Source organism: Anopheles ziemanni, chromosome 3 (genome assembly GCF_943734765.1).
Source record: "Anopheles ziemanni chromosome 3, idAnoZiCoDA_A2_x.2, whole genome shotgun sequence".
NCBI classification, from domain to species: Eukaryota; Metazoa; Arthropoda; class Insecta; order Diptera; family Culicidae; genus Anopheles; species Anopheles ziemanni.
The window spans coordinates 73,902,233-73,925,296 of record NC_080706.1 but is presented as its reverse complement, the minus strand read 5'-3'; the positions used below and the strand labels follow the sequence as shown (position 1 = coordinate 73,925,296).

Below are 23,064 nucleotides of genomic sequence, written 5' to 3'. Positions count from 1 at the left end.
CCGGGTGTTTGTTTGTGTCTGGGTGGGTAAAGTTTCTGTACCATTGTTGCCGATGTTTATTTGCTGTAAAAATGAAACTCGGGAGAACTTTTCACCCACCTTTAGAAGCAGTACAAACCAATTATCACGTACCTCGCCACAGATCGTTAGCTGAGTTTTGTGAAATAATGTTTGAAAGAAAAAACGTCACAGACAAACACACCGGAGTCGCTAATGCGTTGGAGGAAAACAGCGCACATTCGTTTTACATTTAAAATCAACATTGGAAAATTGTTAATCCCCTGTGCGGGGAGTGATTTAGCTTTTTCCAAAGCGCGAACGCGACAATAAATAAGCGATTTGCAATGGAAAGCATATAAAATGGGTGAAGCGTTTGCTTATCGACTTATCCGTTTTATCGTCGTCATAAAAATGCTTTCTAATGCCCGTTCGGTGGTGGCTGCGATAAGGATTATAATCCATGAATTTTCGCTTCCATTTAAAATAATATCAGAAAAGTAAAGCGAAACAGCGCTTTGAAGCCGTCCCGCTTTTGAAAGCAATTAAAATTAACGCTTTGTCTACGAGTTTTTTTTGAAGAAAAGGATGAGAGGATTTCGGTGCCGTTTTTATTTGACCTTCCCCGGTGCAAATAGGGTTTTGACGGATCGCTGGCCGTTCTGGGAATGTGCACAGACGGGGGTTTTACGACCCACGACGTTTTGGAATTTTTGTTTTTGAATATCCTCCAAATTTCCACCGTTGGGATAGGATTATGGCGATTTTAGTATTTTTGCTATCCCTTCGTATCTACGCGGTAACCAAGCAACCGGTAACCATTACCACACCTGGAAAACGGAAACCGGGACACACGAGTAAACTTTCCCCAAACGGTCCCCCCGATATGGTTCAACGGACGCCCAAAAATAGAGTTTCCCGGGGGGAGGGAGCGAAGACGAAAAACACGATTTCTTTCGCTATTTCTTCTACTCCAAAACGCCCACGGACCGGATATTAAATCTCACCACCTTCCGGACCAAAGCTCCATCCGGGGGGAGGACATCATTCCTCCCCGGGAAAAAGGGCAGCACAAACAGTAGAAGAACGGGTTCAACGGGTCAACGGGTTTTGCAATAAAATAAAAAGGGAAACACTGTGCGTGGAAGGAAATAAAACTGTCCATTTTCCGGGGATTTCTGTTTTTTTTCATTCCGGTTTCCGTGCAGTTTCGGTTGGCTGAATGGCACCCGGTTTGGGATAAAATGTTGCGCTCCTAGTCAATGTGTGTTTTCCAATCCGCCTGCGAATTGTTTACTCAGCATTATTTTCCGCATAATCCGTTGTGTCCGTTGCGTCGGAGAAAGAAGAAATTACGTTGATCTGAGATAGAAAAAGGTGCACTCATATCACAACCGATAGATAGGCTTCCCGGGGAAGAGAAAAGCGTTCTCACAACACAAACGTCGCTGAAACAACATAACATTGCCAAACGCCCGGCCACCGACAATCGAAGTGCAAACATTGCGCGCTATCTTATCGCGAGGCGCAAAACCAAACAATAACGAAATGGAGAATCTCATTGCCCGAGAAATGCAAAGTAAACAATCGAAATCCGGGAGGGAAAAGTTCATGCTCCACCTCCCCGGAGGCAGTTCGGCAGATTCCTGGTTGCGCCATTTTGGACGGAACGCGGACCCGGAGCACAATGGAAGATAAAAACGTGCCGTCGGTATATAAGAAGACGCTTGCTCTATCTTGAAGAAGAAAAGAAAAAAAAATGGTTAAAAATTCTCCCATCAAAAGGATTTCTGCCTCCTCATTTTCATCGCGGAAGATGTGCAACTACCCGGCAAGCAGGTGGATTTCCACCTCCCCCACCCCACAGGCCACGTTGGCAGTTGAGAGAACTTTTTCGGGTGGTACACCTTTCAAACGCCGGTTCGCCGGGAATAGCACAATGTCACCAAAGTTACATAAAAAGTTCTTTTTCTACCGTTTTTATCCATAGATAAGAGGGGTAAAATATGCACGTAACAGCGAGCGATGGTAAAAAAAGAAAAAAACACGGTTAGTAACAAGAAGATACCATCACCCGGGAGAACTTTCGGAAGGAAACCGAAACGGGGAAAAAAACGACCTCAAATAATAATACAGAACTAAAGCTGAGTTTTAAAAGAAGCCCACGGTACGTTCCAGCGAGGTCGGTTGGCTGTTTGCTTTACCGTCGGAAGTAAGGACCTCTTAGGAGGAAAAATTCTTCCACTGCACAGGGGCAGGACTGACGGTTTCGGGGCGGGAGGGACGAGTTCGTGCTGATAAGGTGAAATAATATTCTATTCCCACCACTTTTTCTCGTCCTCGTGGGCGCGAAAGGATCCGAGCTAGATTAAAATGAACCCTCCCGGCACGAGGAGTCACGCGCCCCGAACACCAGCTGGCGTAAAACATTAATGAGTGCCGAGTTCTGAGAGCGCAGAACCGAAGCGTAAAAAAACCAACCCCCTCCCGGAAATGGGGGAAAAAGGCCAGCATAAACCGTGAATCGATTGCGAAACGTGACAGTCGTTGACACGAACTCGGGCGTTTATTCGCTTTTCTGGCCGCCTCCTAGCCACCCGCCCCAGTAGGTAAAGGAAAGGACGCTTCCGGAATGCCATATTGCTGTGTGCCACACTAAATGAATCATTCATAAATGATGTAATTTCCTTATAGACTTTTTTTCCTCCCCCCTCTGTTTGGGTCGCCAACGGAAGGTGAAGGGCCAGGGGAAGTTTTGAGTGCTGTGTCTGGAATGAAAAATGGCCACCTGCTACGGAAGGCGGAAGTACGCGGAAGGGTCGGTAGATTACAGACGATCCTAGAGAAACCGTAATGAAGTACTATTTACGACCGTCCACGGGAAAACCAAAGCTCGTCCGGTCGATGTCGGGGCGGCGTTGGTCAGCAGATGTCCGGTTTCGGTGAACCTTAGGTCCTGGTAGGCGGGAAGGGTGAGAGGGAGTGCGGAACGTGCATTCGAGCACCACTCACATAAAGATCCTACGAGTAACGATCGCCATCAGCGTAGATTGCTCGACGCAATCGAGAAAAGTAATGACATTTTCCATCGGTGTATCGGCGGGAGGAATAGGGAGCCGGGGAGGGAGGGATACGGTGGTCATAGACAAATTTGCGACCATAACCTAAACTTGCCACTCCTTCGCTCGGTTGCGTGGCATTTTTTTGGGGTTGCAGGGTTTATGCCGTACACAACTCCACGAGCACGCCGGGAACATATTGCTTCACATTCGCTTTCATCTTTCAAACCGGATGTGCTGGAGACGGAGGTCCCGGACTACTCACTACCTCACCCCCTGGTACGTGATTAACCTCGAACTTTCTTGCTCGCGTCCCACTTTCATCCCGGTCGTACAAAGGAAGAAAGTCCCAAGAAGGGCTTCGTAAAAAGAAGAAAAACCCGAACGTATGCTATCGTTCGTCGGCGGTGAAGAACCGTTTCCTAGCGGGAGATGGTATAAATCGGTTCATTTATTTCCATTACGGAACGGAACTTCCTCGCTTTCCTTCCTTCGCCGGTTCGCACAAAGTCATCGAGGAAGAAAAAGGGTTAAACCAAACGCGGAGGGAGAGAGAGAGCCCCACTCGATGTATGCGAGGACTTCAAAAGGAAAAGTTCATCAAACGCCATTCGAGCGTTATGGCCAGCATTGAATCAACAACGATGGACCGGCAGCAGGGGAAGGGCTGGGAGTACGAAAACCGATCCACTGCAAGGTCGGCGTTCCACTCGAAGGATGTTATGTTTTACTCCCTACGATTCTTTACAAGTTTACATCGGACCGGAGAGAATTTTTAATAAATCAAACTAATAGAACAGAAAATCGGAAACAAAATCAATTACCAACAGCGAACGGCGTCCTTTCGAGTACCCGAAAGGGATTCCGGCGCGCAGTGCAAAGGATTAAGGTTAAGGTCGAGCACGAAGGAGGAAACATAACCTTACTTATTGCGTATTGGTATGGAATATCTTGGGAAGCTTGTTTCCGATTGTAATGGCTTTCCATTCGTTCGTTCCAATCTCAGTTATTGACCTTAATAACAGACTGCATCCAGACTGATAACGAAAATGCGGTCCCTCCATTACGGACCGGGTCCAAGACACCACCCGCAACGTCCACTTTCCGAGAGCGGGAAGTTTAACATAATGTGATGTAAATAAACATAACAATCACTTTGAGGCGAAAGGACGCCGCTTTGTCCGGGGCAGAAAATCAATTTTCACTCGATCAAAGCAAATCGCCGCCCATCGACGTTTTAGTGGAAATCCACTTACTCAGCGAACGCAAAAAGTGTCCACTCGGTGGACGAAGCTGCGAGTTTCTTGTACCACGTTGACCCTCACCCTGTCGGTGGGAGGGGGAAAACTTTCTTCCATTTGCTCAAGTTCCGTCATCTTTTCCACCCCGACTCCCCGACTCCCCGACCGCCTATGGTTTCTCCGTGTCAATTGATCGGTGGTATCAGTTCTTTCGCTAAAGTTTGCACATCTCTGCCCCTTGGATAGGACCAGCATCGGTTCCTCGGGTTTCGGAATGTGGCAAAACTTAACATGAGTGTGCCCACCCGCACACGCAGAAGTAACATATCTCCCGGAAACGGCTGGAAACAGCTCGGGCCATTCGCGAAGACCACCGGGCAGGACCGGTGGAAAGGAAACGTGCGGCAGAGTGGCCTGAAATGGCACCGAAATGGCCACAACGACCATTTACCAAAAACGACTTGCGCTTGTCTTTCCGTTTATCGGACACAATTTTATGGCCAAAGTTTGCACGGCGTGCGCGTTACCATCCCGGGGAAAATAAGGTTACAATTCGACAGAAAAAAAAGAAGAGAACTCAACCATCGTCGGAGAGACTGGGCATTTTTTGGGCCAACATCTGAAGAACCTTTCCCGGGGCGTAAATTCCAACTTTCGACCGAAAGCAATCCGCAATGGTTAGATTTCTAGGACGAGTTAGACAGCAGCCATGGTTCGTCGGAGCAAATGTGGTGTTCGCTTTTCGTGTATCCATTGGAGTAGCTGCATTCCGACACGATTGGTACGGCAGCTACGAGCCACAAGATGACGGCGGCCAGTCAAAGCAAGTTCTTCCGACAGCGATTGGAGTGCTGTTTGGTAAATTGCTAAAACCTTCGCTCAATCGCAGCATGAAAGTTTCCCCGTTTGGGTTAGCCCGTAGCAAGGGCGCCACGATGAACGTCCGTCCGGTGTTTGCTGACGAAATGTAACTGACCGATTTGCGGCAAGAGTTAATTTTCGGGCTTTCTACTTTTTGGCAGCTGGCTGAAGTTGCTCGCAGTGCGCCGCATCGAACATCAAACAGATTTCGTCAATAAAGCGCTCGTATAAACAGTTGCTTTCTTGCTGCTGGGAAAGATGAAACCATTCAATTTCAATCCGGATACATGGCTGCTGATGACCTACATATGATGAGGAAAACTACGGCTTGATTAAAACGAACGGATGGTTAAGTGATTTCAAGGAAAGAAGCTTCTTTCATTACATAATACCCTCCAGCGAAAGGGGTCAATAAAAAGAAGGCAACATGAATTAGAGATGTTTTATAAAATTCTAAAAGTACAGGCTTATCAATGGTTAGATGAAATACATTTACACGGAATGGCATTTAGCTCTTTTTCGGTCTGGCCTCCTGTTCGCTCACGAAGCGCACGTAGAGTGTCGGATCCGGGTACGGTTCTGGCGGTTGTTCCGCCTCGTCCATGTACGAGCAGGCGATCGCCAGCGCACTTCCATCGTCGCTGAAGCAAAGACTCGAAATCGAACTGTCATAGAGGTGGAACTGGCACAGGCGTTTCTTCTCGAATCCGTCCCAAATGTTCACGTACCCGTCGGAGCCACCGGTCGCGAAGGTGTTGTAGCCGTTGTGGAAGCTGATCGCATTCACCGGGTAGACTAGCTCGACGTTGTTCTCCTTCGAGCGGTGGCACTTGAAGGCGAACTTTTTCTTCTGCACCTCCGGATCCGGGTCGAAGTATTCCAGCGCGACACGACCCTCGATCGAACTCATCACATATCCTACCTTGTTCGGGAAGCAGCGAACCGTGCGCGTTTGGTACTTGAGCGATGATTCGCGTCGCTCCACGTAGTTGCCCATATGGCGGAGGTCCCAGATCAACACCTTCCGATCGGAGGTTGCCACAACGAGCCGCTCTTCGACGCAGCTCATGCCGTAAACCTTGCCCGCGCTCTGATCGTACGTCCCGATGCATTCTTTTCCACGCGCATCCCAAAACTTCACCGTACGGTCCCAACTTCCCGTCAGCACACCGTTGACCATCGACGCGTACTCCACGCACCGCACCGCCGCATTATGCGTCCCGAGGTCTTGCTCGATGTGCGTGTTCCAATCGTACAACTTGACCGTGTTGTCCAATCCACCGCTAACCGTTTTCACCGAGTCCTGAAAGCCCAAAACAAACGTTCAATTTCCTTCCGGCCAACGGAAGCGTACACCACCGAAACCTACCAGAAACGCGCAGTCCAGCACCGGCGAGGTGTGGAAAAACTTGTGTCGCAGCGTATTGTTGACCACATCGTACAAACGGACGCTGGTGTCCCAGGAGGACACGAGAATGAACTGGTTTGTTTTCGGTGCAAACTTGACCGCAGAGATCACGTCGGCGGGAGGGCTTTGAATTTGTATTTCCGCTTTTCGGGCCATGTTTGCTGGTGTTTACTTTTGCACAGAATAAAGCGTCTTTGGCACAAACAATGTCAAATTCAAATCTGTCAACGTTCGCTTTAGTGCCATTTTTACGGCATAGATGGCGCCCGTGTTGCATGACATGCGTGCTGTCAGCTGCTATAAATGCGCTAACGACTTACAGCATATTTTGAAAAGACAGTTAAATAATTAAAATTACCCTCAGAATATATAACGTGTGTAAGAACAGTTGATAGGATTATTTCTGTTAATCATTTTCAACTAAATGAAGATTGACATAGTAAACAAAGTTGGTTTATGGAACTTTTATGCAAATAAATTTACATTTAGCTTCGTAGCATTCTGGAAATTTGCAAAGTTGTTATCTAGTGCTCCACACATGGAGTTATTGAAACCACATACTACAGCTATAATTGCCATCCAAACTCATAACACAGGATAGAGAAAAAACGTCGCTTCATCCACTTATGTCAGTCCTCGAGAAATTCTCGAAGGATTAAAAATATTTCCTCAAGAGTTTTTTTTGTTTAAAGAGCTCATGATAAAAAATAAGATCTCCAATCCGGAAGATCACGTGCCAGTGTCGGCAAAGTTTTACCGGCAGCTTACGAGGCCACGAAACCAACATATCTGGCTTTCCGCAACATTGCTACACACAAGATATAACATTTTCCCTCCTCCCCGGTGGAATGTTGAAAGCATTTTTCTCCGGAAACATTCGTTCGGTGAACTCTCGCCAACGGCGGACGGGATGGGACGACTTTGTCGGTCGCGTCAGCAGTATTCTAATCTTTTAATTCATTCATTTGCACACTCTGGCACGGAACATGTACGCAAGTTTAATCAGAGCCACCGGCAGATTTTCTCTGATTTCAACAGCAAAGGGGCAACTCGTGAAAGAATGTTGCCTCGTGAGGCTGTGCGGTTCTTAGGAAAGAAACCAAAGTTGAGCCGTGTTCCAGCCGAGGGCTCCGGTATTGCGTTTCTTGCCGGTTATCATGTTGTGTACGGTGGATAAATTTTCTCCGTTTGGTTTTTCGTTGGTTTTTTCTTTGTCCCTATCATCTACTAATTTCTCGCGCAAGCCAAACCAGCCAAATTCCAACGACAATTATGCACGTGTGGAGATTCCGAAAAGGCCACGAAATGTGGGATCCTCGCTATTCGCCTACTCCAAAATCTCGCTCGACGCCGTACGCGTGAGCTTGCGTTACGGTTGGTTTGGTAAATATTTTAGGCTTGATGCTTTGCTCTAATGATTTTAATAAGCTCAGTACAATATCCACTGGTGATGTTCCGGAGCGAACGGTGGGCCTATAAGCGCTGGCTGAACGTACTCCATGTGTGGAGCGGAGCAGACACGCCGACATGGATACAAATTAATTAGCCCGGGCAACAGTATTGGCACAAACTTAGGCCTCATACACTCACCGTGCTGTCCGGGATCGGTGAACGAGTGGCACTAGCTTTATTAAATAATGAACGATAACGCCTTCATTAGCAAGCTAAGTGTGGAGGGGTTTGCAGCTAATAGTAACAGTTGATACTAGTTTGCCCGCCGTCCCGATAATGGACGCGATTGAATTTAATTATCTGTGCAACGTCCGCTTTGGAGAGAAGGCGACACCCAAAAGCACATTGCCAAACGGAAGAAGGTAATTAAATCATCGCGGGTGACATTTAACTGAAAATGATTTGATTTCAAGAGGGACTCGTTTCGCAAAATCCTACAACTAGCGTCGCCTGCTATGGCCATAATAAAATGGATTGAAAAATTGTGCAGCAAAAGAATGAAATCCTTCCCCAGAATCACCCGAAATGATGACAGTGTATACATTTGCCGTGTGACGTACGACGCAGGACCGGATAAATAAAGTTATTATTCCGGCTTCAGGGCGGATGTGCGCACTAAAATCGGGGTTATGCATAAAAAGCGACGCACAGTTTGCTTTTTTAATAAACGATATAAAAATGGTTTATTGACCCAATCGGGCGCCAATGCACGGCACACGACGAGAGCGAGAAGACGAACTTCCTGCCGCAGCTCCCGGGTGACAGCGCTTCTTCACGTGCGCACTTCATAAACCGTCGAATTCCAGCACTCGGCTTCCATAAACCTGCTTGATGGCTGACCAGCGCCAGCATAGTGTACTTGCGGATACTAAATAAAATTGCTCCCTCGTCCCCCGGCTGCCAACGCACCCCTTTTTCCCTGTGTCGCAGCAATGTCTCCCATTGCGAGCACTCCGAAACCCCGACTGGGACTGAGGACTGCGCCTGGTGGGACGCCTTGGTTGGAGCCACCGCAGAACTGGTGGCTGCCTGGTTGTCCGCCCGTTGGTCGTTTTATAGTTAATTACTTTTTTTATGGACATCAGCGGGAGATGCGTTTTCCCGGGGAACGCAAACATTGCCGGTCACGTGCGTACGCACAGCATGGCGCAGGAGGGAGCTTTGGGCAAGCAGAACTATGGATAACCCCCGGGGTAATGGCGTCCGTCCGTGTGCTCCCTTCGGCGTCTCCTGTTTTTCAATCACCCTATCACGTTCTCATATGCGTTTTACTCATTCGGTAAGGGGGTTTGGGAACCCCGATGGCCGATGCCATCGTGCTGTCATTAGCTGCGCTTGTGTGGAATTTATAATCTGCGAAATTTACGACCCTCGCCAAAGCCCGGACGCAAAGCTTCGCTGACCGATGTTCCAGGCGGGTGCTGCTGCTGCTACTTCCACCGCTACAATCTATCCCCTGTTTGGACAAACAAAAATTCTGCACAATGATCCATTAAAATGTCTCCAAAGCTGTCGACCCGGTCCACCAAACCCTTGTAGCGCTTGTTTCCTCGTGTGCTATGTACACGCCACTGTGTTTCGTACCACATGGGGAGCAACGGTGTGTACTGTCACCGACGCTCCATCCCAGGGCTCGGCAAAGTACGGCTCGCCAAGTAGATTTTATCCGGCTTGTAAGAAAATTTTAGACATAGCATATAAACAAAAACGATCCTAATTCATGTCTTCCTAAAAATGTCTCTTGAAACTGTTGAACGTGAAATTCAATACCAGGCGACTAAAACGTATACTTCTAGTAGATTTTTCGAGAACATTTTACAATAAATCTTTTTAAAATTATTCAGTCTCACGTATCTCATCAAGAATCCAGCGGTAACATAACACATTACCTTTGCATCCACAAAAACCACTTCAAGAAAAGACATTTTTAGCATCATTTGGAAATTTACACCCGTTTCCACTTAGGGTGGAAGCGCGCCCGCCTTCTGTGCAATGGCGCGCTATAACGGTGGAAACGCGAGTATCATCGGTCGCACACCGCGCCATATGACTGAATCTCGTTTGCCTACTGTTGAAATGCGGACGCGGTCTTTCGGAGGGACGCAAATTTTGACGGCCGCACAAGATCTGTGAAGTGAGAGGTCTGCTCATACCATGGTATAGCAAAACCTGTCAAACTACCGCATAATCAACAAACTGACCTTCTTTAAATGATGATACTGTACGGATGCAAAGCAGTATTTGTTACACTATTCACCCAATGACACCAATTTGTTACACTATTCACCCAAAAACACCCAATTTTCCACCCGCTAGCTTTATTGAGAGCAATTCCTGACGCAATATTCAAAATATAGGCGGTGCAGCAAAAATCTCTTGACCTCTCACTTCTACAGATCTTGGGCCCATTACTTCTGCTGACAAGTGGTTTGTTGACAGTTCTGAGGTTGCGGATTGAACAAATACGATCTGTATTTACAAAAGTAATCATACATGTAATATAGTACTTCGGTTCTAGTTCCATTTATTCCATTTTATTTACAGTTCTTTTCATATTCTACTCCATATTTCATATTCTACTTACACTATTCTATTTACATAGTTCTATTTCCTATAATTCATTCTATTCTATTCTATTTACTATTTACATTCTAATTCTATTTACTATGTACATATTCTATTTACACAATTTTACTCAAAAATTTCTTCGCCGTTCGCACAACGACGTAAATTTGTCCACATGTGGCGAACGAATTCTTCGCAGTCTTGCCTGGTAACTAAGGTTGATGCTTCAGCAATTGCATGCATTAACTGCTCCTCGTTATTTGGCTCTGCCCTCTTTACGATAGACTTCCACTTGCTAAACATGTTTTCAATTGGGTTGAAATATGGGCTGTAAGGTGGAAGTAGCATCAGTGTGTGGCCTTCGTTTTCTATCACTGCGTGAACTTCGCTGCTCCGATGAAACGGTACATTATCCATTACAAGGATACATGCTCCTATGCCTCTAGTTTTGACAAACATTTCCCGCAGGAATTCTACAAAACTGTGTTTGTTTATTGCTGTGGGTCGATGTTCGTAGTGGATAATTCCTTTTCTAGTCATTGCGCAAGCAATAGATATGTTGCGCGACCGCAACGCAGGAACCACTTTAATTGCGCGATTCCCAGCAGGTGAGCGGCCATAAGAAGTTCTCATGTTGGCTTGAAAACCCACTTCGTCTATGAATATAATCGCATCATCAGCGTACAAATTTGGTAGTTGCAAAAATCTTTCTGCGTATTCTTTCCTATCACCTATCAACTCAGGACGAACAGCACGCAGGGCAACCTTATGTACCTTCTTAAATGAATACTGAAACCCTTTAATAACTCGAGCAACTGTCGTAGTAGATACTACGATGTTATACTGTTCGCGAATCTTTGTTGCCAGTTGCTTGAGTGTTTGGGAGCAGTCCTGATCAATCCACTCTCTAATACATGCAATCTGTTGCTCATCTAATTTCTTAGTGTTTGGTGGAGTACGTACGGTAGCTGCAACAACTCCCGTTTCCCTGTACTTCTTAATTATACCATGCACTGTAGAATGCTTCACCTGCAGCAGTTCTGAAATCTCCTTCATATTCTTTCCTTGTTCGTATGCACGAACGACCCGCAGTCTATCTTCATTGCTAGTTATTTTTTTGGTCACTCTTTCCATTTTCGTACTTGCTAAAATAAATGTTCAGTTTGTTATTTATGATATATGCATGCTGCTATTAATAAAAAATGAATTACATACCTTACAATTGAGACTAAGTTGTTTCACCGTACCGGATAAAAAACCACAACCTCAGAACTGTCAACAAACCACTTGTCAGCAGAAGTAAAGGGCCCAAGATCTGTAGAAGTGAGAGGTCAAGAGATTTTTGCTGCACCGCCTATGTTTTGAATATTGCGTCAGGAATTGCTCTCAATAAAGCTAGTGGGTGGAAAATTGGATGTTTTTGAATAGTGTAACAAATACTGCTTTGCATCCGTGCAGTAACATCTTTTAAAGCAGGTCAGTTTATTGATTATGCGGAAGTTTGACAGGTTTTGCTAAACCATGGTATGAGCAGACCTCTCACTTCACAGATCTTGTGCGGCCGTCAAAATTTGCGTCCCTCCGAAAGACCGCGTCCGCATTTCAACAGTAGGCAAACGAGATTCAGTCATATGGCGCGGTGTGCGACCGATGATACTCGCGTTTCCACCGTTATAGCGCGCCATTGCACAGAAGGCGGGCGCGCTTCCACCCTAAGTGGAAACGGGTGTATTATAGTTTACAGTTGAATACTGAATTATAGCTTCTGGAAGATGAGTTTTTACTATAGATAACAGTAATCCAGAAAAACATTGATTTGGTAACAAGTTTTAAGTCAATGATTGATTTGAAATATAACAAAAGAAATTTATTTAAATTAGAACAAATAAAATAAATATAAAAAATATAATGGGAAATAAAACGTTGAAATACTTTATGTAATGTTTATGTTACTTTCTAGAGAAGAAAATTGATGCTCATATTAAAACATCGTTTAAGGAAGTTGGGCCGCCGTTTTAGGTTCTTTTTATATCATCTGGCCTCTTTCTGGAAACGAGTGCCGACCCCTGCTCCAAACCGACCAATCCGGTGCACCGCAAAAGCACGCGTCCCTGTTCATACCTACAATTCTGTGTCATTATTGAACATTTGTTTGCGATGGACCAGGGTCCTGGGGAAGCTTCTAAAGCGGACGATACCGAACCAACCCACACACACACAAGTGTCCATTCAGCCCGTCGTGTTTCCGCCATTTCGTACCGGCTGTGTTACCGGCTCCATTGCAACTCCAGGCGTCCGAGCCTTTGGAGTACTCGTCCATGCAGATGGCGGCAACATTCTAAACCACATTCCACTTTCTTTCTGTCACTCGAAGCAGATAAAGGGGTTTAGTAGTGGAAAGAGATTTATTTCATTCTTAGCCAGCGCCACCGTTGGCTCCTTTCCTTTCCCAAAGCCTCAGCCCTCCAGTTGGTAGGACGTGCGATTTACGGAACAGACGTGTAGTGCAATGATGGCCTATCAGAAACAGAGCGGTGGAGAACACTCTCGGCCTTACAAGATGCTGAATACCTAACCTTGAGCCTAAGCTTCTACCGATATTGTGGGGGAGCTTTCCTTTTGATAATTTATGGATCCTCCACCTCCCAAACCCTCCCAGTCGGCGGGGAGGGGGTACATGGAACCCGGGGAACCGGATTTCGGACGGCACTTTCTTGCCGAGTGCCGATTTAGTCGGACAAATTCCACCCAGCGTGAGGTCGGTACGGTCCGTTTGCTGCCGTTTTTCTTTTCAATTTATGGTCATCCAGTAAGCCCGAGCTTGGGGGTTGGTAGGCGGGAAAATTCCCCGGGAAGCAGTGAAGCTGGCCGATTACGAAAATGTGCAAGCGCAGCAATTGCACGACACAAAGGTAAACGGCGTGTTTCGGGCCGGTTTGTGCCTAGCAAATCTTTTACAAAATGAATGTTGATTCAGTGATTTTCAAGTCCCGTTTGGAAGAGGGGAGGAAGGATCGGTGGCGCAGGGAGTTATACGGAAGCCATTTTCATTTCAATTTTATCAATTCAGTTTCCCATTGTAGAAGAATTCGAGTGGAAATTTAAATAAATTTCTTGGTAACATTTATCAGAAGTATCAAATTGTTTGAACGATTTAGAACGTTTGAAGTTTGAATAATGTTCGGTAGAAATATTCAAATATTCATTATTTTAGAGCAATCGGAATTGATTTTTAAATTTCATTTGTTAGTAAAAACGTCTGCATATATGTCCATTGAATTAAAATTAAAACATTGAAGAAATAACCTCAAATTAGATTAAAAAAATGTTTAGCAAAGAACAAACAATAACAAAAATGTTCTTCTAAATTAACAAATAGGAAAGTTTAAATCCAGTACATAAAATATAAAATATATAAGAAAAAGTGCAAAAATGCTCCAACACAAGTCTCTCAATTAACGTATAATTTATTTGATTTGACTAAAAACCTCCACCAGGACGAGCATAAATCTTCCCGCCGTATGCAATTTGATATACCCACAGAGCATACGCATAAACGCGATGCTCCGGGCAAATAAAACAATACCCGGAAAACCCCCCATTTGCGTACCACGCTACCACGTCAAACCGGTAAAAATAATAAATCGAGCAAAGGGCAAACCCATAATCGCCCGGGGCTCATTACGGGCCACGAATGGCACCTAAATGGCATCGATTAATTTCCTCTCCGCGCACAAATCATTCGCATTCGGACGGTCGGTTGGCGGGCGGTTGCATCGAAAGGATCATAAATCGTGCCGGAATCGAACCGCGCGCCAATACGAATATAAATTCCATTCCATTGCAACCGCAAGTCGAGTGTCGAGTTGGGATTTTTTCGATTTTTCCAGCTCAACCCACGCTTTTGGTTTATAGGAATGCCGCCATCAGGCATTAACGCACGCAACTGTGGGCTTTCTATACTTATTTAATCGCTGCATTAAAACCTCGACCGCCCGCCCGCTGTTTCGATTTGTTGGCGTTTGTTTTTCCGCATCACAAAAGTAAAAGCGCCTCGGCGAACAGGCTCGGGCGGGGTGCGAGAAAATCATTTCCGGAATGGCCCTTTCGAGGGCGAAAGAAAGAGCGGAAGAGAAAGTGGGCAAAAGCGGAATAAATAAACGAATGACAATCGCGCCATAAAGCGCAGCGTTCGGATAAATATGATGAGGTGCCTTTTAGCGTTTCGGTTTTACTATCGATCGTTTTGGCCGGTTCGCGCCGGCCTGATAGTGAACGTAAACGGTGTGTCTGATGCGATTGGGTTGGGTTTTCCCCCTTACAACAGCTGGGAAAGTGATCGACCGTTGGGGGGGGAGAGTTTTTGACGTTTGAGGCTACAGTTTTACACCCGACCCATCAATTGGCCTCATCGAACGAGGGTGAGTTTAATCGAGTGCGATCATCCTATTTGTGCGGTAATTCGAGGGTCCTTTTATAGCGACCCTATAAAGAGGTTGCGAAAATTGAGTTCCGGGAAAAATGCTCCAGAATCGGATTTAAAAGTTAACAAATATCAGATACAATTTCATCCCGTTATAAAAAAAACTTTTTCTTCCCAATGCCAATCGTCATTGGTATTAGCATACAATCTGTGTAAAACTTCTCCCTCTAATGATGTACAAAGCACCACAAACGGGTTCGGTTGGTAAAGCAACGAAAACTCATTTGACTGGCTGCCAAAAGCCGAAGCCACCCTGCGGGGCAGATTTTCCGGCGCAATCATCTTTTCGCAATCAAGTTTCGCAGGCATGCAAAAAGCACCCTTACGATGGACACAGGATCTTCCTGTTGGCGTAGGGGAGGGAAAAAAAGAAACAAGAACTGTCTGAGATTCACGGAGATACTCGTCCGGTTCGCGTGTCGTAATGAGCCTTCCAGCTTCACGGAAAAGCCAAAAAGTGCTCAAGCTTATCGGTACCAACGGTGGGGGCGAGGCAGGAAATTACGATTCGAAGCCATAAAAATCTCTGCCAAAAGCACATCCTGTCTCTCTATGACTTGTGCCCGTTCGGTGGGAGGTCTGGTACTCGACCCAGCGCCTCCTGGTGCGCTGGCCGGAAGATGGCCGAAGTCTCATTACCGCGCTAGAGTACGCGCCAGAGATGACGATCGTTGCCCATCAAATGTAATCAATATATTTATGGTGCCCTTCTCGGAAGATGCCCTCGTGCCAAGGGGATCACCAGGATCGCCTCAACGACCGTGAGCGGGGGGCGCGAGGGATAGGAAAACGGCAACCGATAACTGTGAGCGAACTTTTCCGCCATAAATACGGTGTTTATGGCGATGGCAGTTTTATAACATCCGCGTAATGACCAATCCACTTGACCTCCCGGGCCGATAGGATAGCGCCCCGGGAGCGGAGATGATTGTCCACCGCTCCCGACGAGGAAGTGGCGTGCCGACAGGTTGGCGTCCGGTGGAAAAAGCCCCTCGTTACGCGAAAAATTGAAAATTCCACCGATGTTACGCTGAGACTGCAGGCTCCCATCGGTTTTGGTATCTATCTCACGTGTCGGCATAACAACGAGCTATAAAACAATGTTATATGAGGGTAAGGTGTAGGGCAGGAGGAGGAGGAGAGAGGAAAAAACTTCCTTCTGAACATTCGGACTACTTGACGTACGTGGAAAACGACGTACAACCGTCTCCATAAACACCAGTGATGTCAAACTCAGTTGACGTCGCTCGCCGCATTTCCTCCAAAAATAGGTTTGTGGGCGAAAACTTAATGGTGGTTGGTTTATGAAAATAGGTTTTTATCATTGTGCTTTTAACAAACAGATAATCATGATTAACACTCAATTATTAAAACATCTAATAATAATTTTTAGTATATTATATTACCTCTTCTACAAATTTTCTATGAATCGTATCCAACCATTCGGTAGCTATATGTTATTTTCTTGAGATAAGTACTATCATTATATGAGCAATATCCAGTAAAAAAAGGTATAATTTGATGATTCAGTATGCCTGATCGTATGCGAATACTTATTGTAGTGTACAATTTCTATAAGAAAGTCAAACACACCATTGATCCATATCAAGCCAGCAGTGTTCATGGAAAACAAAACTGGAGAACTATAAATGAATGAAATTGTAGATATTCAGCAATCAGTTGGCAGTAGTAATTATGCTGTTTTACTTATCTTAACCCTGTACCAAAAAGCACAATAGTGTTGACCTGCATAATTCATGTAAATAAACTTGATATGATTTCGTTAGAATTTGGAAAACGGCATTCAATGAGCTTACGAAGGAGTTCTTACTGCTCACCGGTTCCAATGAATGAAAATGTTTTCTAAAACAAATCTTAAGGAGAAGCTTAAATAAGTTGGTTGAAATGCATTCTACGAAAAAATCTTATTCCGAACTATTCAAAATAAATTAAACTATCCGCAACAATTTTATCGATTTTTGGGAAACAGTTTTTTATCCTGAACCACGGTTTTTACAAGCTAAGGATAACTAACGATCATATTTTTAGTATCGAACTTAGATCGAATGTTTAAAAAACGCAAACTTTGATTTCTAAACACTTGCACGTCACGTTTTTAAAAAAGTGGTCTTTATCGCATGTTTGACATCTCTGATATACGCGCAACTGAAGGTCACCGGGAAGGGAACATGTGTGCGGAATGTTGGGGAGAGGGAAGATGGCAACATTAGGAAAATCGTTATTTTGTTGTTACGATCCAAACTTTCCACTGGCCGGCGGTGCGAAACGGATTCACAGCTCGTGTGGCGTCGTAAAGGCTCATAAAACTTTGACCAATCAAAGTTAGCACACTTGCAAAAAAAAAAAAGGTCGCAGCTGGTGACCGGATCCCGACTGGATGGGCGGGAGGTGTGAGGGTCTAAAGGAGCATTTATGCCATTTTTCTTTCATTCAATGACTTACGAATAAAGCAAAAAGCTGCGTACTTTATCGTGCTCGTAATAGATTGCTTTCGGGAAGGGAAAATTTGGAAGACGAACTTTTATTAGGCACCATTTGGAAGATTATATTCGCACCTATTGCTTAGCCTTATGATGTCGAACATAATCGAGGTTATCGTTATCAATTGCTTGCCGATGGTCGTTGGTTTGCTCCGCTTTTCCACACACAAAAATGTGTCTCCGTTCGTCGTTGTCATTTGTTTATAAATTATCAACTTTCAGCACCGGATGCCAGGGCAAAGAAACTTGGAACTAAACTTAAGGGGTGTACCGCACAATGGGAACTAATGCGCCACACTTTCGAAGTAAATAAAATGAGTGTATGTGTGAGTGTCCTTGTCCTAGCGCACCATTTGAGCAATTCGGAAGTCACCAGCCATAGTATGCCTTAGCCAAAAACTTTACAATAAGAAGCCCATTAATTCTGCGAGTGCAATCGAACGTATCAATTCCGGCCTGGGGAAGGGGGGAAGTTATACAGTAGGTTCACTTGCGTTGGCAGTCACGAACCTTGGCTGCCCTCCGGGGGCTTCGACCAGTCGACCGGAACTCGGATGTGGACAGCGTTGCAAAGTTTTCCATTTTATACCCAGCACTCGGCCCACTAACTTGGGTGAAGGGTTTTCCACTGGGGGGACCGGCCGGAAGAACTGGCCGAAGCCAAATAACGGAGCGAAAGATCCCCGAGGAAGGGTTCGTCGTTTACCGCTCGCGTTCTTTTCCGCTCCCTTGGGGAAACGCGAGGGGAAAATAAAACGAATCAACGATAAAGTGCTTAAAAATACGCTAGTTTCCTGTCCTCGAGTGCCTATCGGACCACTCCGATGGCAAGTTTCGCCGACCAGGCAATCGCCTTACACTCTATTACCGGTGCGGGAGGGAACGGGGGAGTGGGGAGAGAGTGATGGAAAGAAAGTCCGCCATTGTGCCATTTTACTTTACGAAACACCGGCCCGCGGGGAGCGCTGGGCTGATATTGATTTCGCATTTTCCCGTTGTAAGCATTTTCCCAGCCCGATTAGCTTTCAACTGGGGTGGCTTTATTTTGTTTTGTCTTGCGCTATCTGCCAAGGCTAGGGCGCTGAAACACAACACTGAACTGAACATCATCCCTTTTTTTGTCGATGGCTTTCTTTTCCCTTTTCTCGCTTGTCTTAGTGTTTTCCCTCCCTCCCGCCTGGAGAATGTAATGTGCCGGCGCGTTCGGGAAACAAATGGAAGACACTTTTGCACTATTCTTTGTTGCACACCCGCCGAGCCCTCCCCACCCACCGTTCGCCAGGTTTGTTTGGTGAGTTGTGCTCTTATTTCTTCGGTTCAGTTTTCCGCTTCCGTTTGTCGGACAAAAAAGTCAGCACTGAGCTACAGCTGCTGCTGCCGTTGACGTTGGGTGGCGAAAAACGACAACTGCATTTCGCTCAACTTCATACTTCCCACCGTGGCATCGGCGGGAGGGTGCAGCGGTTTTGCGACGAAAGTGCAGCGAAAAATCACATGCCGGCGCCATTTCGAAGCGTCCGAAGCCAGCTCCCTTTTCCCAGCCTGGGGAGGGGGCACGATTTATGTTCACATTAGGGTGAGTGTTGTGGGAGAGGATGGCAACGAACATTCACACATATACACACGAACGGGGTTGGAAAATTGAAGGTGGAAAATAAAAATCACTCGACGAAATTCGGGCTCGCCGAAAACGGAAAGCCTTTTGCTCAGTGCAAAGAAAAATGGCCCAAGCAAAGACTTTTTGGCCGCGTTTTGCTTGTACCACGCGTCAGCGACGAATGGGTGCCAGAGTGGACTGAAAACAAAATGACACGAATGGAAAACGGGGGGAAAGACACGCGAGAATCTTTATTCGCACGAATGGCGGCCGAATCCTTTTTCTCGTCGGGAAAAAGACATCCAAAAGAATGCACCTTCGACCGGGAAAATGGAAAGCACAACTCCTGGGGTGAACTTTGGCAACAGTAAGGAATTATCCTGAATCCGGCACGTGATGAAAAACAAATGGGAGTCAAAGTATGAGTTGCAATTTTGCCACTGAATTTTATTATTCTTATTATTTCTGTCCAAGAACAAGAAGTTCCGTTGATTTTCGTATGAAAAATATTATTTTTCAATTTCCGAAAGGCACAAATATCTCTTCTTGGTAATATTTTCGTTTCACCCTTGGCGTGCATAATGGTCCCATTGGGGTTATCGATCCGCCTCCAAAAAGACTGAGGGCGGCCATGGGACATAAAAATTCAAAACCCCAGAAATCATTCACGAGCAATTAGCGCGGGCCGTGAAATACATCAAACGGGCTCCCATTTCGGGTCCATTCAGTGTCCATGAATTTCTAATTAAGGCGAACGAGTAGGCGACGATCGCGATTGGACGAAAAGCAAACAGAAAAATGCTGCAAAAAAACCCCACACACACACACCTACATACAATGCGCCCGGAAAGACTGATGGTAACAGAATACGAAGGCGAATGGTGCCACCGAAAGGATACGGCGCAACAATAAAACCGTCCACTGGTGCGCCCGCACACAGTCACGTACCCACCAACACAGCGGGCCCCGTACCGTCGGGTGGAAAATGTGCCGTTTATAGCATTAATCAATTTTCGTTCGCTCGCGCGCTGGATTATGGTTTATTTTCTCGCCACCGCGCGCGGTTTTTCGCCCCCCGGGGGGAAAAAAGGCGGCCAAATTATTATTCCACTCGCCAACCAATCGTGCTGCGACCGAAGTGGCTTGGACACTCGAAGAAAATAGGACGCAAGGGTTTGGATGAGACTGGGGAAAACTATACACCAGATGAGTTTGAATGGATAGAACTGCACGTTTTGAGCCATTCGTCCCACCGACTCCGTCCTGCTAATGATGAGCAAATACGCCGTTAAAGTCAGACGCTAGTGTTGAGCGATAAATATGAGATGGAATAACGTTCTATGTATTTAAGAGAAAATGAAAAAAAAAATCTATTTCATAACTCAATCACATTTTCAAGTTTAACGAAGAAGGGTAATCAAAAGTACAAATTGTAGCAGAATGTAATAATCTGCTAACCGAACGTGAACTAAGAAGAAAGAATTAATCGGTTCTTAGAACCACACAACAATGTTAGGGAAGTTAGCAAATTTGAGATATCAGAAAAGAACAGGTCAAAGCATGTACAACAATAATATGTTGCACCAATTAAAGCAAATGTTGGATTGATGAATTTACACACAATCTAATACGAAACAACATTATACGCATCGACAGAACAGCCGAATATAGCAAGAGCACGAATCTACAATGTAAATAAGCGTAGCGTTTTGGAAGATGTTGTAAACAATATTAAATTGTTTGCATAACCAGAATAAGATCCGGACACGTGTCTTAGAAGCAAAAGAAGACTAAACACAACATTGAAACAAATAACGAAATAACCAAATCCGAATTAAAACATAGTAGCGCAGATCAAGTGTTGGCCAACGCGAATGATACATACGACCAAAACTAGCAACAGTTTATATAAAATGTAATAAGTAGATCACTAAACAAGTATAAATAACCTGACCAGACCGAACAATATATTCAGTAGGCCCGTCACAATTCAACAGGATATAGGAAGTTATCACACAATTATTTTCTGTAGACTGAATTATTATTTGAATCGAATTGATATAAGATTTACTATTACGGAGGAAAAATAATACAATTTTCAATTAAAAGACTTCCCCTCTTATGTTTTAAGTTATTTTGTAGTTTAGAACTAATTTGCAGAAGTTTTAATCGGAAACAATCAGTTCAATATTTTGGTGAAATAGTTTTATTTATATTAGTTTAACTGCGTAGTTTCCTAATAAAATGGCTTGCAGATGATTGTTAACGCATGATATCGTCAATTTTAAAGGGTTTGACTAGAATTGCAGGAACCGAACGATTCAATAAAAAATCTGGACTATTACTTCAGTGTTCAATAAATTTCAAATATGTTTTTCATCTGCATGAAAGCTTTTATCAAACAGTTAAAATTCGAATGGCGTACTTTTAATCTATGAAATGAAAAGCGTGAGTTGTGGCTTTGCTTTCACAATTTAAATTAATTATTAACACAATGTGCCCACAATTGGAAAAAGATACCGACTGTTCCTGTAACTGTTCCTTTTCCTTCCTCACACGTTCGACGAGGAGAGGTTAGAGTGTGTTTTTATTGTTTATAGCTGTCCGAATAGTTTATTACTTTTTGGTGCCACCGAACAATAAATACACCGACTTGTGACACGACCCTTACTGCCACGAGGAAAAACCGAAATAAAATGTACTTTATTCGCCTTTGTTCCACCGGCTTGGGGGGAGGAAACCAAAGTGGGCCAAGAAAAACTAGTTTTCCCGCGGAGCTCGTGCCCGATGGGAAACTAGACGCCGGGAAACCTGGAAGCTACGCGAGTCGTAAATCATGGCTGCACTTACCTAGCACGTACACCAGCAGGATCCAGATGTCCAACGTAAGCCGCTTGTGACACTTCATGGTGATTGGGTTGTTACGCTTCGCCAGCCGCAAAACAACAAGCGCACTTTTCCTCCGCTCCGTGGAGTTTTCCCTTTCCTAGCGGTTTCGCTCGTTTTCGCGGGAATTGGAAGTAAGAAATCACTTCACCGAACCGCTGCACCGGTTGGTTGGTTTTCCATTTTCTTCGCGGTACATTACAACACGCGCACACGTACACATTCACACACACGGTACACACCACTCAAACCGTCTGCTACGATGCAATTTATGTTATACCCGATGCAAAACCGCTTTTCGCCTTCTGCCCCGTTGGCCTTTGAAATGCAAAGCTGCCTTTTACTTTTTATTTAGTTGACATAAATCACACATACACTCGCGCCCTCCGGCACTGGTGGTCAATTTTTGTTTTGCCTTTTCCACCCCATTAGTTTTCCGCTCTCTTCACTAGCCACAAATTCACCGCTTGTCCTTAGCGCCCCTTACCAAGCGTGGGGAAGCGTTATTTTCACCATCAAAAGGCGTTGGAAAAATTTCCCAATCTCTCACACACACACTCACTCGCTCGTCCCATGCAGCGTCTCGCTAGCATTTTTCTTCCACGGCGGAACTCCCCACTTTTCCCTGCTCCTGCTCAACTAGAACGTCTTCCACGAGGTGAATGCCCTTCGGCATCGGCAACCGGAAACGCCTCCGTTAGACGACGAATGGTGTCCCGCCTTGGGCCGCGTTTCTTCCGCCGCTCGACTCCAGGGTCGCCATCACCGGCCCGGCCAGCCGCACTTCCGGTCTCGCAGTGGCTCGACGTGGAAAAATTCTCACATTTTTCAATCTCATCCGCACCATCGCCCGCCCTGCGGAAAACCGGCCAAGTGATCGGGCGTATTTTTTTTTCGGGCGAGCTTTTCCGGCGCCTCCCGGATGTTGGGATGGCGTTCTTCCTGTCCCGGGGGAAAGGTTCACTGCCCGAACCACTGTAGGTGTTGTTTTTTCAACTCTCACTTCGCTACCAA

At 45.4% G+C, this 23,064-nt stretch overlaps 2 protein-coding genes across 2 annotated transcripts in view; both read right to left on the bottom strand.

Annotated features, from left to right (window-relative positions):
- The window catches only part of LOC131285454 (uncharacterized), a 127,894-nt gene extending 105,822 nt beyond the window's left edge, over window positions 1-22,072 (bottom strand). Inside the window, exon 1 of the mRNA XM_058314310.1 lies at window positions 22,015-22,072. Within this exon, the coding sequence (XP_058170293.1) occupies window positions 22,015-22,072 (58 nt within the window). The remainder of the gene's footprint in view (window positions 1-22,014) is intronic.
- On the bottom strand, window positions 5,593-6,736 carry LOC131286535 (mitotic checkpoint protein BUB3-like). The gene is made up of 2 exons (XM_058315498.1): window positions 6,528-6,736; window positions 5,593-6,461 (listed from the first exon to the last, which is right to left on the bottom strand). Exons 1-2 carry the CDS (start codon window positions 6,720-6,722, stop codon window positions 5,667-5,669), a joined length of 990 nt encoding a protein of 329 aa, XP_058171481.1. The 5' UTR covers window positions 6,723-6,736; the 3' UTR covers window positions 5,593-5,666.
- Window positions 22,073-23,064: the final 992 nt, after the last annotated feature.

Bases quoted from the DNA above. Each gene is read 5' to 3' on its own strand.
- LOC131286535 (XM_058315498.1), bottom strand. From the start codon at position 6,722: ATGGCCCGAAAAGCGGAAATACAAATTCAAAGCCCTCCCGCCGACGTG. The intron at 6,462-6,527 runs GTAGGTTTCGGT...TTGGGCTTTCAG, and splicing joins TGCTGGACTGCGCGTTTCTG to GACTCGGTGAAAACGGTTAG.